This window comes from Nelumbo nucifera, chromosome 8, assembly GCF_055504915.1.
Source record: "Nelumbo nucifera cultivar China Antique chromosome 8, China Antique-T2T, whole genome shotgun sequence".
Taxonomy (NCBI): domain Eukaryota; kingdom Viridiplantae; phylum Streptophyta; class Magnoliopsida; order Proteales; family Nelumbonaceae; genus Nelumbo; species Nelumbo nucifera.
In genome coordinates, this window is record NC_142656.1 from 17,383,109 (window position 1) to 17,408,398 (window position 25,290).

The 25,290-nt window shown below is 35.4% G+C and overlaps 1 protein-coding gene and 1 long non-coding RNA gene across 3 annotated transcripts; one reads left to right on the forward strand and one right to left on the reverse strand.

Annotated features, from left to right (window-relative positions):
* The first annotated feature begins 4,878 nt into the window (after positions 1 to 4,878).
* LOC148789665 (uncharacterized) lies at positions 4,879 to 6,182 on the forward strand. The gene is made up of 2 exons (XR_016079832.1): positions 4,879 to 5,145; positions 5,527 to 6,182. It is a non-coding gene; the product is annotated as an uncharacterized LOC148789665 (long non-coding RNA).
* A 4,815-nt stretch (positions 6,183 to 10,997) lies between these two features.
* LOC104592564 (receptor-like protein 1) lies at positions 10,998 to 25,071 on the reverse strand. Of its 2 annotated transcripts, none has more exons than XM_010252003.2 (10): positions 24,608 to 25,068; positions 24,350 to 24,505; positions 24,165 to 24,236; positions 22,678 to 22,833; positions 22,471 to 22,545; positions 21,426 to 21,584; positions 20,980 to 21,129; positions 20,691 to 20,843; positions 18,360 to 20,600; positions 10,998 to 11,311 (listed from the first exon to the last, which is right to left on the reverse strand). In XM_010252003.2, exons 1-10 carry the CDS (start codon positions 24,855 to 24,857, stop codon positions 11,295 to 11,297), a joined length of 3,429 nt encoding a protein of 1,142 aa, XP_010250305.1. In that variant the 5' UTR covers positions 24,858 to 25,068; the 3' UTR covers positions 10,998 to 11,294. The 2 variants fall into 2 exon arrangements, with proteins under 2 accessions (XP_010250305.1, XP_088748706.1); XM_088892580.1 differs by lacking the exon at positions 10,998 to 11,311 and adding an exon at positions 14,230 to 18,056 and having other exon boundaries at positions 24,608 to 25,071.
* Between the last annotated feature and the right edge of the window lie 219 nt (positions 25,072 to 25,290).

A 25,290-nucleotide genomic window follows, 5' to 3' on the forward strand; every position in this document is an offset into this window, starting at 1 on the left:
CACATAATAGCTTAATTCATTCCAATCCAATATAAATTTATTACAGACAGACCAGCTACATGAGGTTCAATCTAAAACCGGTCCATTGACAACCTTAACCATGAAAACACATGGCAATGAAAGAATAGCACAAAGGTGGCAATTTACACATCCCATCACTCTATTAGCTTAGGAAGAGAACCTACCACGTTGCTTGAATCTTTAGTCCAATCATCATTGTTGAACAGTACTTCACCATCCTACTAAGGAAACAAAATGGTCTAGATGGCAGCATCAAAGAAATCCTCTATGTCCTATGTGGGGGATGGGGCCGGGATGGATTAGATGGATGGAGTGGAGTCGCAATCTAAATTTTTGGGAATTGGGAATTTAAAAAAACTAGGAAAATTTAAGAAAAGCATTTTATTTTCTTGGTGAATCATAACTCAATGGAAATGAGATTCTTAAGATTCGGGAACCAAGGTACGATGTGGGAAGATATTAGGCACCCCACACACACTCGGTTAAATTGGCCTCTACTTTATCAATATTCGAAGGCTATTTTATAATTTTTGGGCATTGAAAAAAAAAATCTAAGAATAAATAAGGGTCTCTAGCTGATGATGGCAATGTTTTGCCTTGAATATTAATAAAAAATAATCAAAATATGATAGCTTTTTCGAAAAAATATCAAGAAAGGGCAGTGACACTATTCCTCGTCTTCCTCCTCTGCCTCTGTATTCATGCAAATGCACTAGATTCGATGGTGAGGCTTGGAGGAAGATGAAGGTGAATAAGAGAAGGAAGAGGAAGACAAGGGTTTTGCACACTAACATGGGTGGATAAGATGAGGAACAGTAGACTAACATAGACGAATAAGAGGAAATTCCTTGTCTTCCTCCATTTTGTTCACCAACATGGGCACATAAGAGAAGGAAGAGGAATGAAAGGAACAATTAATGGATTTGCCCATGTCAATGGAGACTGTTTCTTGTCTTCCTCCATGAGAGAATCTCATCATGGTTTTCAAAACCGGTCCGGACCGGATGGTTGGACCTGAAAAACCAGTTCCTAGTCACCTGATTGGTTCCTTTTTTCTCCAAAACTGTTAATTTTGGTAAGCAAACCGCTGAACCGGCCAGTTACCGTTCGAACCGTTCAAACAGTTTTGACCCTTTTTCAATTTTTTAATTTTTTTAATTTTTGTTAGATTGGGTCGATCGTTCGGGTCAAATGGTCAGATCGTTCAAACTGGTAACCGGATCCCTAATTGGTTCAATCACCGGGTCAGTCCCTCGTAGGCGATGCCTATGATTTAGGAATTGAACTTGATATGGTGAAGAAGGACGAATTCCCGAGCATACAATTCAGGATACTCCATGATCTGGTTGCTATTGGGAAACTCTTCTTTTATGGTAGATGACCATGGAAAATTTGAGAATTCATAGGCAAGATCTTGAGAGGGTGCATTGTTATTGTTCCTCTTCTTATCAGCCCATGTTAGTGCACAGAAACATTGTCTTTCTCTTCATTCTCTTATCCGCCCTCATCTTCCTCTAGGCCCCACTGTCGTTTTCGAATCCAGTGTATTCACATGAATACAGAGGCAGAGGAGGAAGACGAGGAACAGTGTCACTTCCCTTTCTTGATATTTTTTCCAAAAAAAAAATCCTATTTTGGTTATTTTATAAAAGCATTACTTTTTTATTGATATTCAGGGCAAAAGGTTGCCCTTATTTGCTAGAAACCCAAGAAATAATTCAAATTAACAAACATAACACAAGTAAGAGAAAAATGATATTGTGAAAGTAAAAAAATAAAAAAACAAAATAATCAAATAAAAAACATAGCTAATAAATATCCTACTTGTAATAAAATAAAAAAACATAAATAGGAGATCGGTGATATTGTGAAAGTAATAATCAAGAATTCAAGAGTCAAGTATATCCAAGAAGAAAACGTAAAATAGAAAGATAATATTGGTTAGAAAACTAGATGAATAGAAACACAAACAAAGCTAATAAATATCCTACTTGTAATAAAATAATTGTGTAAATTTTTTTGAATGCAACCTTAAAGATATGATTTGTCAAATCTTAAGAAATCGGGTTGGTCAGTTTTATTAGTTTGATTAGGAATGACAACGAGGCGGGGTGGGGGCGAGGAGCCTCTCCCCATCCCCGTCTCCATAAGGATCTCCATTCCCCGTGATTCTTTATAACATCAACCATTATATTTTTGTTTTTTATTTTATTTAAAATAAAAATAAAATATTAAAATTTACAATCCTATTAGAAATGATTCAAACATATTCAACCATATTTTTAAAAATATTAACATATAGACGTATGCATACATATATACATATATAAATGTATGTGTATATATTCATATATTAGCGGGAATCCCATGGGATGGAGATCGGGGTCCCTGTAGGGCAGGGAGTGCTCTCCCTGTCGCCGTGCCATCCCTACCAATGGGGATGAAAATTTCCCCATCTTAGTCCCCGCGGGGGGAAATCATTCCCATCCCTGCCCCATTCAGAGTGGATCCCAATGAGGATTGAGGAAATGGGGAAAATTGTCATATCTAAGTTTTATAAATGAGCCTAATATGGGCTAGCCAAGCCCAGCCCATTACGGGCTGAGAGGCTCGGTCCACTAACGCTTGACAATGCCAATCATAGCAGAAAGGAGCCCTGTTGTCTTCGTATGGAGCCAACTGCAGAGCAGTTAAGTGTATTCGCAATGACCTACCGCCTGACTTCTTATGGCTCCCATCTGGTGCGTTCATCTCCACCTGCCTCCAGCTCGCTCAAGTATAAATATGAAGTAACTCTCCCTTGGTAAGGGATCTTAAACCTAGAATTAATTTCTAGCACCTAACTTGTTTCTCTAGCATTTACTCCTAGAGCCGAGGACTACCACTAAGACCTCGTCTACACCCTCCTCTACCTCACACCTCGTACTAACTTGAGCGTTAGAGTTTCCACCTCGGGTATCCACCCGAGGCCTCTAACATCTGTTGTTTCGTAGTACTTCAGATCCCTAGGGACCTCGTCACCTAACCGACGACCTGCAGTCCTCGGCCTCTACCATACTCAGAAGGGAGCATCTCGTCTAGGCCTACAGTCCTCGACTTCGACTTACCCTCCTCTGAGTCCTCAAAACCTTTGGCTTGCCTTTAGAACTTGGGAGCGAATTTACCTTGTTGCCCTCGACTAATCCAAGCAGCAACAGAGCCTATCTAAAATTAATTATTGTAAAAAATTATTAAAAATAGCATATAGAATATAAATGATAATTAATTATTATATAAAACAATTGTATACTCTTACATGTTTCTATTATTTATCTTTAATTTAACAAATCCCATGCATGAGCCCCCCTCTAGTAATTATTAAAAATTTTCTGTTAAATAAGAAAACAAATATATATTTATAAAAAAAACTATAAATAATTAATGAATATACAATAAATATTAATTTTGTTATACTAAATATACAATAAATATAGATTTTATTTTTTTGAAAGTTATTTTTCTTGAATTATTAATTGATATAAGTGAAATTGGTTATTTAAAATATTATTTAGTTATTAAAATAATATTCTTATTTAAATTTTATAAATTTAATTATTTATTGAATTTTATAATTTATAACATTATAATTTATTCTTTTATTACATAATTTCATTATCAATTTTGTAAAAAAATAAATTATGATTAATTTGAATATTATTTTATGTTTTTTTTTATTTTAAGATTTGTTATTTTATTGCATAATTTAAATATTTAAATAATATATAGAATATTTAAAAATACTCATTATTTGAATTTAAGATATTTAGTTATTGAAATAATTAACTATTTTTCTATATCATTATTTAGATATTTTTAGTATTTTATTATTTAAGATATTTAGTTATTGCAATACTGAAATAATATTTTATTTTTTAATGTTAAATTTCTATTATTTGAATAACATTTAGTTTGAATAATCTGGAAAATCATATTTTATATTGTTAGTACATAACTTTTGTAAAAATATAAAACTATCAATAATATGAATATTATTAATAACATTTAATTTATCTTTTAATAAAATTTTAAAGTTTATACTATTATTATATAATTTCATTATTTATTTTGTAAAAATATTAAATTATTATTAATTTGAATATTATGTTATGATTTTTTATTTTGTTGCATAATTTCGTTATTTTAACTATTTAGAATAAATGTATGTTAAATATTTCGTTATTTAAAATATTTAGTTATTTAAATATTTAAACAATATATAACATATTTAAAAATACCCATTATTTGAATTTTATATATTTAGTTATTGAAATATTTAAATAATTATATATTTTTCTACATAATTATTTATCTATTTTTAGTATTTTATTATTTCAGATATTTAGTTATTGAAATATTAAAATAATTTTTTATTTTTTATTGTTAAATTTCAATTCTTTGAATAATATTTAATTTGAATAGTTTGGAAAGTCGTAATTTATATTGATAGTAGTACATAATTTCATGCTGAATTTTGTAGAAGTATAAAACTATTAGTAATAAGAATATTATTAAATCTATTATAATTTTTTGTTTTTAATGAATATTTTAAAGTTATTGTGAAATTTGTTAAAATATTTAAATAATTCTTAAATTTTTTAATTTAAACTTTCTTTACATAGATAGAAATAAAAAGTGGCAAAGAGGATAAATAGGAATTAGAGATAATTTGGAGAGAAATCTCTAAAAATTAGAGATAAGTTAAGAGATAAATAGGAATTGAAGATGATTAAGGAGAAAGTGGAGGAGGTAGTTTAGGATAAATTTTAGGAGGAAATTGTCAGGAACTTGTAGGTGAGAGAGATTTTAGATAATTTTTGGTGGAAAAAGAGAGCATTTCAATCCACAACCAACCGAATCCAATTCACTCATTTGCCACCCCTAACTCTATTGAATTCACCGACGTGAAACAACCTCAAATTTATCCCATTCAAAACTGACTCAACAATCCATATCAACATGTCAAAGACCCGTTCTTCTCTAACTCCACTACTTAATATCTCCCTATTTCTATGACGCCTACCTATCAATGGCGTATTTGTTTTCCTCAACTTTAGTTTGAGATCATAGATGTGTGGTGGTAACAAGGTAATGAGAATTGAATTCAATGCCCCGTTTTCTATATATTTTTGTCTACAAAATAGTTTGGTATTTTATTTAGTTGAGTTAGGATAATATTGAATTGTTGATGGGAAGAAAATTGAAGGGGCTGGGGAATTAAAAAGAGGGCAATGGAGAAGTATATATGTTGCATTATGGATCAAATTGCAGAGAATATAATTCTTTTGTTTTCCTAATTAAGTTTAATTCAACCTTCTGTTTGGTGGATTAGCTATTTGTATGTCTTTTAGGTATATAATTCCTTTTGGATGGATGATCTCACATCGGGAATAAAAATGAACGTAGTACTATTCCATCGATCAGATCACTAACTTAATTTCGTTCTTTTTATTCTTTAATATTACTCAGCTCCAACAGTAGGAGATTGATGGCGAATGGTTTTTTTATACTGTTTCTATCGGTAGCCATGGTCGCATTGTTGGTTCCTTGTTCTACGCAACCATTGATTATGCAGCAGCAGCCGGTACCGGAGATTGATATTCGGAGCAACAGTTTTTGTATGATAAAGGATAGAGAATCGCAAATAACAGGAGCAACAATTTTTGTATCGAGTAATGAAGTCCTGAGGAGGCAATCTCCTTTTCGTCGTCGTCGTCGTGCTAGTTTAGACATCGACTCCCTTGATCCACATGTTTTATGCCACATTGTCCCGAGGCGACTTCATATCTCTGATCTTGGAAGTTTGATGATCGGGACAAAGCTCCCAACTCTCCTCTCCGGCAAGTCAAATACTGTCACCAATGCTACACAAGTGAATTACACCGTCAATGACTGTCCAATCACCCACCCCAACTTTCATATCAATAGCTCAATTGTTGTTCATGGAAAGGACGCCTTCTTCGGTTATCGTGTCCACCGTGGTGATGATCACTTGGAATTAAGAAGTGTTTCCAAACATCTTTTAATGTATTGTGCTCGCATGCCAGTTTCTGATCATTAATGATGTGTCTGTCTTGCTAATTTTCATTGCATTTAAAATCAGACATCCATGATGTGTTTGTTTCTTTCATGGCCAAAGTTGAAAATCTTTTTATGAGGAGTGATTTTGTCCGATCCGGTAAACAGAGGATACGTGGACACGTAGGCCGTGATTCAGCGTTTGATAACATCTCAGCACCACCTATCACTTCGGTGGGCTAAGCCACCTTGGGTGTCTCGGGGCACCTTGGCAATGACTGAGGTCCGAATGGTTTGGGATTGCCTAACATATCGAGGTGATGCGTGTCTGACCTCTATAGGCACACCAGCTGTCTCCGAGCTCTTCGGGATTGTGCCGCACAACCATAAGACTTATCCTCATCTCGCCTGGATCAAACGGACATAATAGGCCTTATTGCTAATATGCTATTCATTTCTCAGGGTGAAATTGACTCCTAACACCGTGAATCAAGGATATTGAAGGAGTATCGTGAGACTACGACAACCTATGTATATAAGGGCATCTACCAGAAGGTACGTACCATTATTTGCTTACTACCTCGATTGCCCTCAAGTATTTAGCTCGCTTACACAATCAATTACTAATTTAAGCATCAGAATGACCACACTGAATTAATCACCCCGAATTCTTTGAGCTTTCCTCCTTTTACAATTCAACTTACGAGCCAAACAATCGATGTTCAAACTACCAACCAAATGGGAGCACCTGATCACGCACAACCATCTTTTAATCTTATTCCAAAATTAAAATATTACATACTGATGGATGAGGTGAATTCTCTAGCACGCCTCCCTCCGCTTTTCTTGGTGGCCATGTAATCCATTAATTAATTACACACTAGGCCAGCTCTCCTTTTTCTGGGCTATAGCCTTCATCACAGAGGCTATATTCAAACAGTGCGCGCATACATTTCCCGCCACCGCGCCACGTTGTCTTTGACGAAATGACGAACACACATTCTTTTCTCTCAGTCTCACACCCTCTACTATTGATTATTGAACTGCCACCGGAAATTCACGGTTCCACTATCACAGCTTGGCTCCCAAATATACATGGGCCCAAAGATATTATTTGGCCCAGCAAATCCCCCATCATTCACACTATTACTCCCTCAAACTCTTTATCGAAGCAAGCCCCTCCTCAACGCTCTAGCAGCTGACTCGCCAAGGCCCACATCCGAGCCCATCATTTGTGAACTCACTACCATGTTCACAAATCGATCCCTCTGTCCCTTGATCCGTTTGACGGAGCCTAATGAGTAGAATCCTTGGATTAAATTCCTCCCAAAAATCTAACACCAGTTTAGTTGAAACAAACATCTTAAGTAGCAGTATCTCCTTGCTCTTTGTCAAGCCTTTCGAATGGATACCTTTGTATCCACATCTGAATGAGGATGAGGACCACTTAGAAACGCTTTGGGATCAAATCGGATGCATTGCTTGACGTCTGCCCCAAACAGGACTCGATCAATAAAGTGGCCTGTGAAACCTACACCAAGACCAACATGGTTCTGGTTTTGGTGAGATCAAGGCCAATGTAGAACATGGGAAAGATTGTGGAGAGACACCTCACACCTGCTGTGCAATTAGGTTCATTTCTGTTTTCTGATGATGTGGGTCTTGATGCCAACAACTGCAAAATCTTGTTCAACATCAAGCACCAGAGCCCTGATATTGCCTAGAGAGTTGACGGTCATCTCACCAAGCACTCTAAGAGGATTGCTGCCGGTAACAAGAGCCACATGTTGGGATATGCCATCGATGGGACCGTTGAACTTATGCCACGTCCTTGACACCAAGCTCGTAGAGGTGTGGATGAACGATTTAATGGTTAGGTTCTCCGTAGCCTCATTAGATGATTTAATGGTTGGATTCTTGGATTCTAGAAGACAACCATTCCTCCCCAAGTTTCTTTCCTTTTTCTTTTCAAAACCCACCAACACAGCAATACCACTGTCTTTTTCTCTAGTGGCAATCCATTGATCTTCCTTTGTCTTCTGTTCTCAGAAGCTAATGACCGTAGTTTTGTTTCTTTTGCTACTTTTGAGTACCACAATGACAATGGTGCCATGATTCCTATCCGCATCCACAATCCGACCCAGTCCAATGTGAGCCCATTTACAAATGGACTAGATTTAGTCCAACCTGATCCAGTCCAATGTGAGTCCATTTACAAATGGATTGGACCCAATCCAATCCAAATGAAATATCAAAAGTTTTATAAAAGAACTTTGCATTGAAAAAGCACTTTTGTAAAAGTACTTTGATAAAAATATTTTCATAAGTGTTTTTACAAAAACACTTTATTAAAAGTACTTTGTAAAAGTGCTTTTATAAAGGCACTTTTAGTAAAGTACTTCCATAGACTTTTATAAAATTACTTTTACAAAAGTACTTTCATAAAAGTGATTATAAAAGCACTTTTGTAAAAGTTATTTTGTAAAAATAATTTCATAAAAGTACTTTTATAAAAGTGCTTTCATAAAAGTATTTTTGTAAATGTGCTTTCATAAAAGTTATTTTATAAAAGTGCTTTTGTAAAAGTACTTTTATAAGAGTACTTTTATAAAAGTTTTTGTAAAAGTGATTTCATAAAAGTGCTTTCGTGTAAAAGTACTTTTATAAAAGTGCTTTCATAAAAATACATTTGTAAGTGATTTCATAAAAGTACTTTTTGTATAAGTGCTTTTGTAAAAGTGATTTTTATAGAAGTACTTCTGTAAAAGTACTTCCATAGAAGTACTTTTGCAAAATGTTTTTGTAAAAGTATTTTTATAGTGTTTTTGTAAAAATACTTTTCATAAAATTATTTTTATAAAAATACTTTTGTAAAATTGTTTTCATAAAAGTACTTTCATAAAAGTGATTTTATGCTAGCTTCAGTTTTGATTGATTTCAAATTGTATAAGGGTTTGGCCTTATGATCAGATTATTGAACCATCCAAATAATTACAATGGACCGTCCAAATCCAATTTGATAAAGTTTGAATCGAATTTGATCCAAACCAAAACCGATCGATTGACACCCCTACTCGGACTTTTTCTATTACAGTCTAAAAGCAGGCTCTGTTTTGGGTCTGTGTTTCTTAACTTACTAGCGTTAATTTTTTATTTCTTTGATGGTTTCCTATTTAGGAAAGATCACAAGAATTGAAACTAGTGGTGAGTTTTATTACAGATATTTTCTAGAGAGTGTTGGAGATAATAACGGCAGTGATGACACTGGGGATGGTTCATCCTCACCGTCATAGTCTCCCGGCCGTTTCTATTCCTAGAAAAAGGGAGTGATACAAGTAGTGGCTAGTGGGGTTGAGGGTTGAGGTTTGTAGTGATGGCACTATCTCTATGAAAATAAAGGTGGGGGGTAGGGAGGTCTAATAGAACTATATACGATTCTACCGTTGGTGGTTGGGGCAGTAGTAATGACTACAGCGGAGGTTTCATAGAAATACAGAGTTCCTCGAAGAGTATAATAAGTTAATTACAGAGAAAATACCAATTTTAGTAAATTTATATCTAAATGGATAACCGTAAGGGTGAATTTGGTATTTAAAAGGGAGGAAATTGTATGTTTTTTTTTTGAAATTATAAAGGAGGCTTTTATTAAAATCAAAAGACAAGAGATTTATATAATGTCAGAAAATTCAGAGGAGATTTTTATATTTTACCTTTTTTATTTTTTATAGAATCCAAATATAGGATCTTCAAAACTAAGGCATACAATACTAAATATCCTCTCCCTTCAGCCCTCACAACATCCAATCCCGTTGAACCTAGCTCCTATTCCCATGCCTCCAAACACATGGCGTTCTGCCATGGAAAAATAACTACAATCTCTACATCAACAATGGACGTAGACCCTGGTCCCTTACTGTAGTGGAATGAACCTTGTGGGTTGCAAGTGGTGTACCACTTCAAGCGCAACCCGACAGTTCTATCCACAGATTCAAAGTCAATCTTGTTGCAAAAGGCTTCTATCAATGCTTAGGAATAGATTTCATTGAAATATTCAGCCCTATGGTTAAGCATATTATAGTTGGCCACTTTGTCAATTGAACATCGAATATGCATTCTTGCATGATGATCTTCGAGAGGAGGTCTATATGGTTTAACCTTCTAACTATGTAGACCCCATACACCCTCATCATGTCTGCTGCTTGCACAAGTCCATTAACATACATTCTGCCAAAGCGAAAATTTCTCCCAAATCTCCACGGTGATGCAAACATATTGGACAAAAGCAAGAAAATAATACATCAACTAGGTAATGATTAATAGTTCAAAACCTAGTAAGAAGTGGTTTCTCTTTCTAATTAAGTGCCAAAAAACGAAAAAAAATACAAAAAAAAATAACAAAAATTAACACCGAATCAGATTTGTGGGGTTCAGGTTTTGGCTAGCCTGCCCTATCGAGTCATGATACCCTACATATATACAAAATATTTTTGTAACTTTTTTATTTCTAACTTTATAGCTTTAAAGTTTAAGATTTATGTATATATATGTTGGTTTTGATTTTTTTTTTCTTTTTTTTAAATGGGAAAAGTGACATCTAAGATTTTATAAAACAATTTCTTAACTTAGATTAATGGATTTTAGGTCTTCAAAATGTGTTAAAAAATATAATTGAAATGCTATGGATTAGATCGGATCGGTACGGGTTAGACCCTATAGGGTTGGGTTGGATTTGGGAATTTCATATTTTAAGGTGGGTTAGGTTGGGTTCAGGTTGAGCCACTATAGGGTCAGGTTAGGATTGAGGCAAACCCAACCCGTTGACATCCCTAATCAGGAAAGGGCAACTTAGACACGGGCTTAAGTTGGGATTTTGTGAAAATTTAAATGAGCCCAACCTGAATGTCCAAACACAAAGCAGTGTAAAATGCTAACTTGGACCAGTCCAATTTCTATCCCTATACTAACATTGAGCAATGGCTCTGCTATACATGAAATGGATCAATAAACCACAGATTTGACCAAAACCAACAAGAAACAACAAGTCCAAATACAACATCTAGATGGCCCACTAACAGGTCCATTTTACAAAGCTCAATAATCAAAACTAGCATAAAAAAGTCCAGCAACTTGCAATCGGATTTGAACACGAAAGAGGGACGTAGCTTCCCCAAATGACCATTGAATGATGCACCTTTGTGAGGTTGGTAGCAAAGTAGCTTTCATCTCCATTGCCATCCTGCATGATGCACGATGAAGAAATAATCATCAAAGGTCGCAACTTAGAGGATTCAATGATAAAATTGTTATTTGCATTTCAAATATTCCACTTCAAATAACAAAAAAATAAATGAAATCCATAGCATTAGAAGCAAAAAAGCATGCAACAATGCTCAATCCTATAAGCAAAGCAAGCCATAGACTAAATTAATTAGAAAAAACATCCTTTTCAAAAAGAGATCCAATGAAGATTCCAAATTAGCAGCTTGTACGTAGATCACCATCAATCGGAAGATGATGACTGCTTGATGGATAATTTGCAAACTGGGCAAGATTGCGCTAGAGCAACTCCTCTTTTACCCACAAGCTAGTCATCGGTGCATAATCTGCAGGTTTATTTAGAGAGAAGAACTAGATTGAAATAGAGCAGCCACAACATGGCTGCCATTCATTTTATTTTAACAAAGATAATTCCAACTTGTCTGGTGGGTTTTCTTTCCCTGAGATGTCTCACCCCACTAGAACTGACGTTGCATTCTAGCCATTTCGTTAAAGATTTTCTTAGGCACTAGAGAGCAAGTTAAAACATGTAATGGGACAGCTGTTATTACAGATTTGATTAATGTCTCCTTACTTGCTCGAGATAGAAATAATTCCTGCCAAGGTTAAGGATTGGTTGAGTTGCTTATTTTGTTATGAGAAAATTCCTAAATTATTCTCACACTTAAAACAAAGCTAAGGTTATTCATCGGGAAAATGATGAACATTTTCTCTGTTAGGACATGAAATACTTGTGCATAGATACAACTAAACTTTGTAATATATCTATTTTATATAAAGCTCTGCATTGTAAGAAACTAATGTTCAAGGAGTAAGTAAAAACATCACTTATACAAGGAAATTGACAAACCTGCACAAATAATGGTTGTAGAACTATGCACAACTGTCCACAATTGGGTTGTTCAAATAGAAAGTTGAAGAGGTTATTCATGCAAAACCTCAAGGAATTAGTGTAGATTCCTTGGTAAACAAGATAGTATCTTTGACCAGGTTATAGTGCATAATAGACAAGCTTGAATCCAGGTTATGCAATCATTCAATCATATTATTAACTGTATGGTGCAATTAGCCTTCTGATTGAAAAGCTTTTTCATCTTAAATAAGTAGCTATAATAATATTCTGATATTAGTAAATTGATGTAAGAATTTCCTTGGTTTATGATTTAGGACTACAGGTTTAGCTTCTCTCTCAAAACTTTCCTAATAAATTGAACAAACAAAATTAACAAGGCGGTAATCAAGGCGCAACCACCAAAACTTGTTTGAATCAGTCCACAAATGTACAAATTTTTGGCAGTAATCTAGATGCAAAATTGAAAATATGGATTGCAATAAAGAACTCTAAACTTTGAGATGAATGAATGAAACAGAGAATGAAATTTGGATTGACTTGTCTAGCTAGACTGAACAGCAGATAGTTTAGTGGTTTTGTCACATGGAGATTTGGATGGGGTAGAGTGTAGCAACTATATCATCATTATCAATTGCTACTCTTACTGTGCAGCAAATGTGCATTTGATATGGATACTTCTCTTCAAGATGGGTTGTAAGGTGTAACGTATTCCATGGTGAGAGCAAGAACAAATTGATAGTTGCATCTTACCCTAAATTATTGTATTTGCATTGGCTAATGACTAGGTTATTAGAGTAGCTTAATATAAAATCACTCGAACTTAGGTTTCAATATTGAAAATACTAACATCCCACTTGTAGTAGAAATGTAATGGAAATGCTTTACCTGGAAGCATGGTGCAAGAGTGGAAGAGGTGAGGGATTTCAATGTAGCCTTATTAATCTACTTATATATATACATATATATTAATCATTTCCATTCCTAATAGGGGTTCTCTTGCATGCTAAAGTATATAACAACCATTAGTAATGTAAGAGGTTGGGAAATGGTGGACTAGTTGGCTTTACTTTGTCATCTGGGTTATACTACTTTGCATTTCTTTTTTTTTTTTAATGATGTCAATCTACATATGAAGTGTACATTGAAACACAGGGTTTACATTTTGTAAAGTGTTGGGCATCTTGTCATTTCTCATTGATTAAAATGAAGGCTAATGTTACAAATCAACCCAAATAGAACTTATCCAAAAAGAATTTTACACAAATGGATAATTGACCTTAATGAAAAGGGGAAAATGAAAAATATCTCAAGCTAAGTAAAGCAGATGACCATCAGCCAGGAATCCTTGGTTGATGGGACTTGATTGGAGCTCCCATAATTTATAACCTATATATGCAACCTTGAACATACTAATTTCTAGGAGTCCAATTGCATGTTCCTGAATCTCAACAAGTATCATAGACAACAATTCTTATGTATAGATTAAGAATCCTAATATTATCATACAACTCATCAAAATAGATTTTTATCAGGTATGCGATTTTAGCAAATAAAATCGAAGGATACTTCTACACATAAAGATGGACAAAAGGGTGGATTTTGAATTTGTACTTTTCCTTGAAGAGAGATATCATGGAAGTAAACGCCAAAGCTAAAATTAAAATAGACTTCTTTTCGATTATTTATCATACCTATGTTCTTTTTGTAGAATATGATGCTTATGGATTAACCTCGCTAAAGATTTAAATATTTTTAATTTTGGTCATCAAGACATTCTTTTTGTTTGTAAGAGTATTGAGAATTTGTGTGGAAGAAGGTCCTCTATCTAGTAGATCCAATGTCATGCTATTGGTGCTACCCATGAAGAACTTAAGGGAGGCTTAACACTTGAGTTTTGCTTAATCCGCCGCCTAAACCTCCAATTAATCCTGAACACCCGACCAGACCATTCCGGTCACCCCAAAACACCAACAACCCAAAGAACCCAAATCCCCCCCCCCCCCCCAAAAAAAAAAAACCTTAAATCCACCATTAAATATACCCAATACCAATCTGATGGCCTTGATCAACCACTGTCTACACTTTGATCCTCAGATCAAACACCATCATCATACTCAAGAACATCCTAAAATACCTCTCCATAAAATTTCAGTTCAAAATTCATTCATTTATACTCTCATCAAGAAAAGATTTCATTTCGACCATTTTTGTTAACCTGAAATACCTACCACCTAGATCCCCTTGATCCAAATACATACTAGCCAATCAAACCACACTATTAAACTCCAGACACACTAAAACACCTGCCTATAAAGTTTTAATCCAAGATTCCCCCATTTACCCTTTCATCAAACCAATATTCCATTTTGGGTTATCCTATTGACCCAAATTCTTATGATCTTGACTCCTAAACCAATCAGACATTACCACCAGGTCCTCATACACCCTAACATATCTGCCTGAAAATTTTCAACCCAAAACACCTCTCTTTGCCTTTCCATCACACCTAGGTTCTATTTCAAAACCCTATATTGACCAAATCAAAGGGTCTTCTAAATCTGCTTGATCCAGGCCCAGTTTCACCAATATGATCTTGCCAATCAACCTGAAATGCTCAAAAACCCCACCCTATGAAATTTCAACCAAAAACACCCTATTTTCCCATCCATTTAAAAAAATTCTATTTTAGCCAATCTCATTAATACACACAAGATCATTAATACACACAAAATCGACCAAAGTTCCCTAAAATTTCCAAAATGCCGCTAGATTCCCTCAAAATTACAAAATTGCCATTATGCCCAATTATAAAACCAACCTAATGTTATTCATCAAGGGGTGGCCGAATTCACCGAGAATCGACTGTTAATCCCCTTTTGACTCGACATAGAGAACAACAACAGCGACAACCAATCTCCCTGATCTTTTCTTTGGTTTCTTCTCTCCCTTCACTTCCGATCCCTCATTCCTTCTCTCTTCCTCTCTTTCTCTTTTCTTCCCCTCTTCCTCCGCCTCCTACTTCCTGTGTTTTTTGGGATGACTGAAAATACCACCGCCGTTGCAACTTCTAGCAGCGGTCGTGATCTCTCTCTCTCTCTCTCCTCTATTCTCGTCATTTCTCTTTCTCTTCCTCGCCCCAACGAGCTAAGTCGTCAATCGTGGAAATGGCTGTTCATCACCTTCAACCCATTAACATACTGAACCAAAAGCAATGCCCATTCTCTCTTTCATTTTCACTCGATTCCAGCACGAATTTCATCATTTTCTAAACCCATTTTTCTTTCCTCCAATTCTTCCTTCATTGTTCTAACGTTTTTACTTTCCCTTTAGTCCCTTAAAACCAGTCACGGGTCCCTTGTTCTCAGCCTTAATCGCTTCAGAGGAGGCCATAGCAATAGTCATCACTCAAATCCATTATTTACTCGGTCCCTGGTTGCAACCTCCAGTCATCGTTGTTGCTCGAAGAAGGAAGTTAGGAACAATTGATATTCTCAATTCCCCCACCATGGTAATCAATCCCAGGCCATGATCTCCCATCTCTGATCACCGATCCTAGGCCGAAATCTACCCAAACATCGATTGTTGCAGCAACTCGAAGGAAGAGATCAAGAGTGATAAGAAGTCGGCTCCTCAGTTCATCGTGCGATTTCAAGCTGAGAGTCATCGTGCGATTTCCAGCGAGCATTTCTTCTCGCCACCCTCCCGTTTACAACCGTCGGTCTTCATATCTGGCCACATTCCTATTTTCTCTACGCCTGGATCTTATTTATTTTCTTGTTTTGCTCGGCTTTCTCTGTATTTGTAGTTGGGAGGAGAGAGACCGAGTTGTCTCAGGTCATGTACCTCTTGGTACCAACCCAAATTTATACTTGTTTTCTTTTCTTTTGTAGCTTTTTATAGTTATGTTCTTTATTGTTTTTCACTTCATGCTTAGGGGTAGAATCTATGTTACTTTGGAATTCTGTAATTACTCTTGTTATTTTTCTATATAAATCTAGTCTGTTGCAGTATTGCATCCTCTGTTATTATTATTATTATTATTATTTTTTTGTCACCGATTGCTTTTCCTTTCCGAATTAATATTTTTGATATCATTAGCTACTTCTTTCAATTCTCTGATGTTAATGAATCGTTCTCTTCAGTTTTCTTTTATTATCGCTAGAGATTTAGATCTCTCTTTAATAGGGTGCTTGAATGTTGAGAATCCTTATGAACCAATCTATTGTCCATTTTTTCTATCAACCGGTTTTATCACCGAGTATTGGCTTCTGTAAAAAAGACTGAAAAGAACAAAGGTGTGAATAAATGGAAATCCAATGACAAAGAAATGCATAAAAAAAATATAAAAAGGAATAAAAAGAGGGAGGTGGGCTGATGGTCGAGAAAGAGTTCTAGTAGAATGGTAAGAAAGGGAAAGGAAAATCTGTTGTGACAGTGGGAGTGATTGTAGTTAGGGGACAATAGTAGGGAAAGCAATAAAAAATAAATAATAAAAAAATAAAAAAATGGTAAAATCCATAAAAGGAGAAGTGGATAAATTTTAAGATAGAAAAGGATAAATTCAATCAATAGCGAAAAAATAATGATAATGGTAATAATAAATTAATATATATATATATATATGTATATATGAATAAAATAAAAAAATAATAAAAGAATGTGAAATTTACTTTTGATAAGATACTATGTGAGCCCCACCTGTCGGACACGGGAGAGGGGTGCCTAACCCCTTCCCTCTCCCCATCCAAACCTTACCCGGATTGGTTTAGTTGTTGCCTTAGTCTTTAGAGTCACTACAAATGAAAATGGTTTCGATTCCATTCTTGGAGGTCCCAATACCTCCATTTCACTTGACTAATGAGTGGCGACTCATTTTCTAAAACAAAGTGGACTTCTTTGTTGTAGAAGTATATAGTTTGTTATTGGGGTGCTAATTTTTGTTGCTTTGGTGTAGTTTTTAGTTTCCTTTCTATTTTTTCCCCTTTGTGTTTTAGTGTTGTTGAGTTGTTATGTTTAAATGCGGTCTGGTTGGTTTGTTGCATTGGTGTCATTCTCTTGCTGGTGTTGTGTTGGTTGGTTTGCTGCATTGGTGTGTCAGTGTCATTCTTTTGCTGGTGTTATGTTGTTGTCTTCTTGTTGTCTATTTTGTTTTTCTATGTTTAATAAAAATCTTTTCTAACAAAAGAAAAAAAGAAAATAAACTCATTTAAGGATGTCTATTTTTTACAATAAGATGAATTAATATTGTTAACATTGATGGTTTTACTAGACATAAATTCCTAGTACTATCACTTATGGCACTTGATGATAAAAGCTTAACTTCTTGGTTTCACAATTCAACACAATATAATTCAATTAATAGAGGTGTCCCTATTGTATTAGATTTATTTGGTGTTGTGTCAAACTTCTAGAATCATTATCGTGTAAGCTCATGGTATGCTAAGAAAGTTGCTAGCTAGAGAGATAGCCTATCTCTTCAAACATGACCGAGATAGAAAGCTGAGCAAACTTGGCATTAAGGATAGATGATGTTTTCTTCCATACAATTCAAAAGATAAAATTTCTTTTATTGTTTTTGTTCAAATGATTTTTCCAGTCTCTTTCTCATTTTCTAGAAGTCACTGGTTGTAATCTACTAATCTTTGCTTAACTACTTTTCAAGTGAAACATATATCAAATAATTGCCAAGCTCTATCTAACCTGGTCTTACCTACAATCCTCCACCCCAACACCCAAAGAATAGTGACGGTTAACAAACTTGACAAATTGACTTGTAATTTTCTTCTCCCTTGATGTTTGGTGTTTCTTTGTCAAAATGGTGATGCCCCATATATATATTTTTCTTTAGTGACTGTCCACAAAGAAGAGGTTGTCCTCATCAATGAAAATTTCCTTAACTGAGGTACAATATTACAAATGCAGATAAATAGATATAGATGTTTTTGTCCTATTTGGTTGGAACAAATAATAACAACCAAAGTTTAAAGGTTTGGAATTGGCTAAGCAGTATAACCGAAAGAAACTTTTCTTTAGGTGCACGTTAATCAATAGATTAAGAGGTATAGGTAAATGACTAATTATTTTGTTCTAAGCCAATGGAATCTATCAAAAACATAATATATATGTCCAAAGATTTAGAGCATTGGTAACTTACGGAGATTGTCCAGGGCAAAGTAGTAGCAGGAAGTGATACAAACATCAACGAGATAAAACCACAGGCGTCGCCAATAGGGGTTTATATAGAAGACTGTAGCCACACCCAAGAGCACTACAATGTAAGAAGCCACAAAGCTCACAATGAAGGCATCCATGTCAATGGAGTTATTGCTTTCATCTTGATCATTAGAAGCTGGACCCGTTGGTGATGGTTCCCTATTCTCACTAGTGCAATTCTTCTCTAATGGCTTTCCACAAAGAAGAGGGTTGCCTTCGTAACTGCTTTCCCCAAATGTCGCAAACTGGCCTTTCCACTCTGGAATCTTTCCTGATAAGTTGTTGTGTGCCACCATGAAAGTGGACAGAGAGTATAGCTCTATCATCTGTGGAGGAATGCTTCCAACCAAATTGTTGTAAGAAAGATCCAAACTCTCTAATTGCTTTAGGTTTGAAATTGTTGTTGGGATGTGTCCACTTAGGAGGTTGTGGGAGAAGTTCAGTGCACGGATCTCATATAGCTCTCCAATTTCAGGTGGAATGTCTCCCGCTAATTGGTTACACGAGAGATCAAGTCCCAACATGAGTCCGAGAACAATGCCCGTGTAAACATCATACCTGCTTTTTGTGGTGAACTCCACTTGTTCTTCGGTCCTTTCATTAGTGTTATAAAATTGACTGGATTGATCTTCAAGCCTACTCTTGTATGTATAGATAAATTGAAACAAATTTGTAACATCCATCCCATAACCTTTTTCAAATCTAGCATCTATTCCATCATGTATATATCCTTGCCCTTTAAATGTTAAGTTTTTCAAGCAAGAAGGTATAGGACCAGAAAGATTATTGTGAGAAAGATCCATTATATTTATTCTTTTCAAATGGCATATCTGGATGGGAATGTTACCTTCCAATTGATTTCTTTTCAACAGAAGAGCTCCCAATGATAAAAGATTACCAATCCATGTTGGTAGGCTTCCATTTAGCAAGTTATCACTCATGTCCAATGTCACCAGACTGGTGCTTTTAGAAAAAGCTTCTGTCATTGGTCCTTCTAGCTTGTTCTTCTCAAAATGTGCATATCTCAGTCCCCTTGGGCTGAAGCAAGATGGAACCGCGCCACTAAAATAGTTGTTGGAAAGATCTATAGCTGAAAGTTTTCCAAGTGCACAGAAGCTAGCTGGTAGTGCTCCTTCAAGCTGGTTGTTAGCCATGATAAGTACCTTTAAGTATGATAAGTTCCCAATCCACCCAGGAAGCCTACCAGTGATGTTGTTATTTCTTACATTCAATAATTCCAAGGCAACGTTTCTGGACAAGCTGTGTGGAATGTTTCTTGTAAATTTATTTCCATCCAGAAATAAGTGCCTCAGACCAGTCAGGTTAGAAACTATTGGAAGCATTTGACCGTGCAAATTGTTATTTGACAGTTTGAGAGAGTATAGCCTGGAGCATCCGGTGACCAAGTGCATTGGAATTTGTCCTGATAAAGAATTGCCAGAAAGATCCAAAAGTTGCAACCATCTCATGCTTCCAATGGATGAAGGAATTTTTCCTATAAAAGCATTTGATGGCATTTGCAATGCTACCAAGTTAGGAAAGATAACTCCGATATTATCTGGGATTTGACCATGGAGATGATTACCGGAAACAATTAGAATAGACAAATTCATACAGGAACGGGATGGAAGAACAAGAGTGCCTGTAAAGGAGTTATTTTTTAAATGCAATACCTCTAATCCCGCATTGTTCTCAAGCAACCAAGTGGGGAATTGTGTACTGTTAAAATTGTTATAATAGAGGCTAACCACTCTTAAATCAAATTGGTAGTGGAGGAAATTGGGCATTAGACCAGGTGGTTTGTTGAATGAGAATCTTGCTAGGTATAAGAATTTCAATTGATATCTTGGAACTAGAAATGGAAAGTCAGTTTCCACTTGAAGAAGTTGGTTGTTATCAAATCGGAATACTTCAAGTTTGGATAAATTAGCTAATGTATTAAAGGAAAAATAACCTTGGAAGCGAATGCTTGAAAGATCAAGGTATTCAAGTGAGGAGAGACCACGAATGGTAGATAGGACAATGTTTCCATCGAATTGGTTGTAAGACAAATCCAACACCCGAAGGCTCGTCAAGTTTCCCAAACATGAATCAAGATCACCTACAAAGCCATAATTATTCTCATAATTCCCATCCAGCTGACTGAGATCTAACTCCTGGAGTTTGTTCAATTTGCACAACCCTGCAAATTACACATCATGTCATCATGTCATATATTAATCCCAAATCCAAAGACGTACAGTCCCCCACAGTACTAGGTAAGAAGTCATACCTTTACATGGTAGCCGAGTGCCATTGAGTCCTTTAATATTAGCCATCCTTAAGAACTTAAGAGAAACCATTTCTCCTATATTCTGGAGAAAATCATAGCTCAGTGTACTACCAAACAAGTCTAGGAACTCCAACTCCCTTAAAGTACCCAACTCTATACCACATTATAAAGAAAATTGATTAATCACTGATGGCGAATGCATTAATTAATGGAAATTCGAGTTGGATTAATAATAAATTAATCCTACACTCAATCGGCAATCAACTACCTACTATTAATTAATACATACCTTGATCGGTAATTGGTCCACTCAGATCATTTCCACCGAGATACAATGTTTTAATGTTGGGTGCAAGAAGACCAATGTTCTGAAGATTTGTTGTGTTGAAATTATTGCCTGATATATCAAGGACCTCCAGCTTTCTCAACCTTTTGACACCTAAGAGTGAAAACAGAATGTGCCAAAAAAATAAACCCACTCCCTCACGTTGTTCCTCAATTCACCGTTTTCAATAATGCTAACCAAATTTCTCAAATACAAGATGGAATGCTAATCAGATCCGTATTTTAGTGGTAAATTCATCATTAGTATTCTATTAAAATATGCATATTTGTATATTAATAATGTTTTGTAATACAAAAATTTATCTAAAAATAATATACTCATTATTTTATCCTAGACTTATAGAAATCCATGATATAAACATAAAAATTGAACATCAGCAGTCTACGTACCTTCCCAACGAAAGGTCCCGACCATATTATTCCCACGGAGATATAGAAACTTGAGGGATAAGAGGGCTTCCAAGTACGTAAAAATGCTTGTATCGAAGGAATTGTAGCTCAAGTCCAGGACCTCCAGGTTTTTCAATCTATCAAATAAATGCTTAAGGCCTGCAAGGAGTTATTGTTAAATTATTAAGGTCAAAATTAAATGGTGTAATTAGGCATACCTTACTTACCAACTGTATTAAAACGAAAGAAAAAAGAAATATATAGGGTATGTTGCTGAAACCTCCCCTCCCTTGAAGAATTTGGTTGTGGATGAAACTTCTCTTAAATTTAGTAATTACAATCACCTCTCCTGAAATTTTTGATACAGTTGCAAGTAGATCCCCTATGTTATAATCTTCTAAAAAAAAATCGTAAAAATGTCCAAAATACTCATACAGTTACTATTAAGGTTGGTTTTTACGGAAGAAAACAATACAAACTTTATGAACAACGAAAGCAAAGAGGTTTAAAGTTATAATTTTACCTTTGAGTGATTAATATAAAGGGGAATTTAAAAAATAAATCAATTTAGAAAAAGAGATTGGAGGGGTTTGAGGTAGTAATTCATATGAAGAGAAAGATTGAAAAACAGACACCTTTGTTAAAAGTAAACTGCATGGGAGTTTTAGACATTTTCATCTATCTTTTTAAAAAATATTACTAATTTACTTGCAACTATATCAAAAAGTTTAGGAAAAATGATTACAATTACCAGACTTTCGGAAATGTTTCATAAATTTACCAAAAAATATATATATTAATCAAAGCAGAAACTCTGGAAGCAACAAAAAGAAAAATAAGAGTATATGTAACTGCTTCCCATGGAAATGGATCTAGAACAAATAACACATCCATCATTAAAAGAATTCCTGTCCCTCAGCTCGCATGGAATTTAAGGTAACCGTTCTCAATGGTAAATAAATGTAGGGTACATACCTTTGACTGAGTTCGATACAAGTACAACACAACAAAGTTATAAATTAAACATTCAATTGGGCTTACGTACCTTGGAGTCCTAGAGTGCCCTTTAATCCATTCCCACTCAAATCCAACATTCGCAAGTTCTCTAGACCCGCTAATTCTATAAATTTCATATTAATTAAAATTTCAGATATGACAAAAATTAAAGTAATTAATAGAAAGCCTGACCATATATAGCCAAGCCTTATGTAAGAAGGATCTAATTGAGAGTAAAATTAGAATTTCAACATACCTTCAAAAGGAAAAGGGTTTGTGAAATCATTCCTAGAAAGAGACAGATTCTTGAGGGATTTGAGGGCACCCAAAGACGGCAGGATGCTGTTGTCGAAGCCATTATAACTTAAATCCAGGACCTCCAGCTTCTTCAATCTATTCAACGGTTCTAAGTCTGCAAGGATAGTCTTTGTATTACTATTACTTTTCTTTTTTCAAGTATATAAAATTCAAATCCTCTCGTCCTTCCACGGGCGAGTTTTCTGATTTTCTCTTTTTCACGCATTGTTCCAATTGAGGTTTAAAATATTGATACGTATTGTGTTGGGTTCTTTTTGACATGCCCCTACAGGGGTTATATCGGGTCAGGGTCTGGTTCAGAGGATAGCTGGGACTTAAACTGGCCCCTCTGAACCAAAAACACTGATATTGGCTGATACGCCTGCCCTATCACATATGGAGCAGTATCGATACTTTGAACCTTGGTCCAAAACAGTGAAGTTAGTGCATCACTATGTGCTTGACGTTGCTGTTGATCAGTTTTCTATTAAGTTGCAGAGTGGGAAAATTATTGTTGATTGGGATTAGGAAATCGGTTTGTCTTAATCCTATGGACAGGAGACAGAGCCTTGTAGACATGTTTTGGGTGAATACCAAGTTGGACGAAGCGACTGTAGCGACACATGATATGAAAATAACAAAGAATTTTTGTAAGGCTATACAAGATACAAGGATTTGCATTCCTTCAAAACTGAGCTTAAGAAATTTCTGCAGGGCCGAAGATGGCTGGTCTTCACTCTTCACTCTTCACACTTCCGAATGGACTCTTTTGCAGAAACGGGATTGTTTCATTCTCACCGACAACAATTGATTCTCGGCTAATTGACTCTATTTACCGAAAGGGTACTTCACCTGCTGTAAGGGTGGAGAGGGGTTCAGAAATAGAGGTGAAGGGGAATTGCTCTGTTTTGCTTGGAAAGTTGGAAGTCTCCATTAGACGTGACAAAATGGGATTGTATTTGGCTATTATATACTCTGTTTCAGTTTTCTATGTAGCTGATTCTTAGGGATTCTAGTTTTTCAATATATATCCTCCAAGAATAGGATCAAAAACGTGAATTCCATTTTAAATTATGCATAAACTTATTAAAGAAATTTGTACTCTGCAGTCAAAAGAGAAACTGGAAATTATTATATAAACCGAATTTATATAGTTGATGGTAGTACCTATTTTGAATCTGTGATTGGGTATGAAGAGGGTCAGGGCAATACAAATGCAAGATGGTAGAAGAGAAAAAAGGGGGATAATATAATTGGTCATCATCAATTATTAATGCAATACAATGCATGCAGGGTCGATTCATAAAAAATTAAATCTTTTGAGTTTGATGGAACGTCATCATCAAAGGTATAGTTGGTGAGATAAAAAGAAAACATTGAATTGAATTATATATTGTGTTGATGCAATTAATGCAGCTAATTGGGCGTAGGTAGGTAGGTAGGTACCTTGAAGAGTGCCGTAGAATATAGTATTGCCACTCAAATCCAGCATTTGCAAATTTTCCAGACCCGCTAATTCTACAAATTTGACAAAATAAAAGTGAAGTAATTAAGAAAAGAGAGCCTGATGACAATACATTAATTACCATATGGATTTTATATTAAGATGAGTAAAATTAAAGCATATTTACCTTGATAGGGAAAGGGGTTTGTGAAATCATTCCAACCAAGAGACAGATTCTTGAGGGATTTGAGGGCACCCAAAGACCGCATGATGCTGTTGTCGAATTCATTCGAACTTAAATCCAGGACCTCCAGCTTCTTCAATCTACCCAACGCTTCCAAGCCTGTAAGGATATTTTCGGTCTTCCTATTATTATTACTTTTTTCAAGACTAAAATTTTGGAGTCCAAAAGAGCACAGACAGCACCACGAATTTAATATCTTACCTTGATCCTCCACAAAGCCCTTAAAATGGTTGTGTGATAGGTCGAGATGTTGAAGCTCATCAAAATGAAGAAACAAGCTCGCATTTAAACTAATTGAAACTTGATGATGGATGATATTGTAGAGGAAGAGTTTGAATGATTCGGTTGGTGGTGGAATTACACACAACTCGCTCCCAGGCACAACAGTCAGATGAGTTCCGGCCTTTATCATCATCATCATCAACCCAAGATTGGAGATGAGTTGGATCATTCAAGTAAGGTTGGACATGAGCCTTGAATTCTAAAAGGCCATTTCTTTCCTCCTCTAAGCACCCCAGTATCCCATCATCCAACCCAACAACCAAAACCATCAACACCCACAATGCCCACTCCATCCCTTGTTGTAAAGACTTTCAATTGGTGGTAGTATATTAATTCAAGTATCTTATGGGCTACCTCTTTTATATATCCCCAATCTATATGCCCTAAATCTAATCCTTTTTTCCGACTCTGAGAAGGGTAAATCAAAAGGTGACCAAATATAATTGATTAGAGTTAGACGACTACACCAAAATGGTTCTTTCTTTGCTTTTTTCTTCAACGGGTCCACAGGGGCTGAAGACTGTTGACTACTTCCACGGCTCCACCATTTAGAAAATTTTCTCTACTAAGATCTACTTTTTTTTCTTTTCTTTATCTTGTCT

Coding starts and splice junctions, on each gene's coding strand:
- LOC104592564 (XM_088892580.1), bottom strand. CDS start 24,857: ATGATCCAACTCATCTCCAATCTTGGGTTGATGATGATGATGATAAAG. Junction 22,834..24,164: donor ATTCTACGGCACTCTTCAAG/GTACCTACCTAC, acceptor CTATCCTTGCAG/ACTTAGAACCGTTGAATAGA. Junction 21,130..21,425: donor CGGGACCTTTCGTTGGGAAG/GTACGTAGACTG, acceptor TTTCACTCTTAG/GTGTCAAAAGGTTGAGAAAG.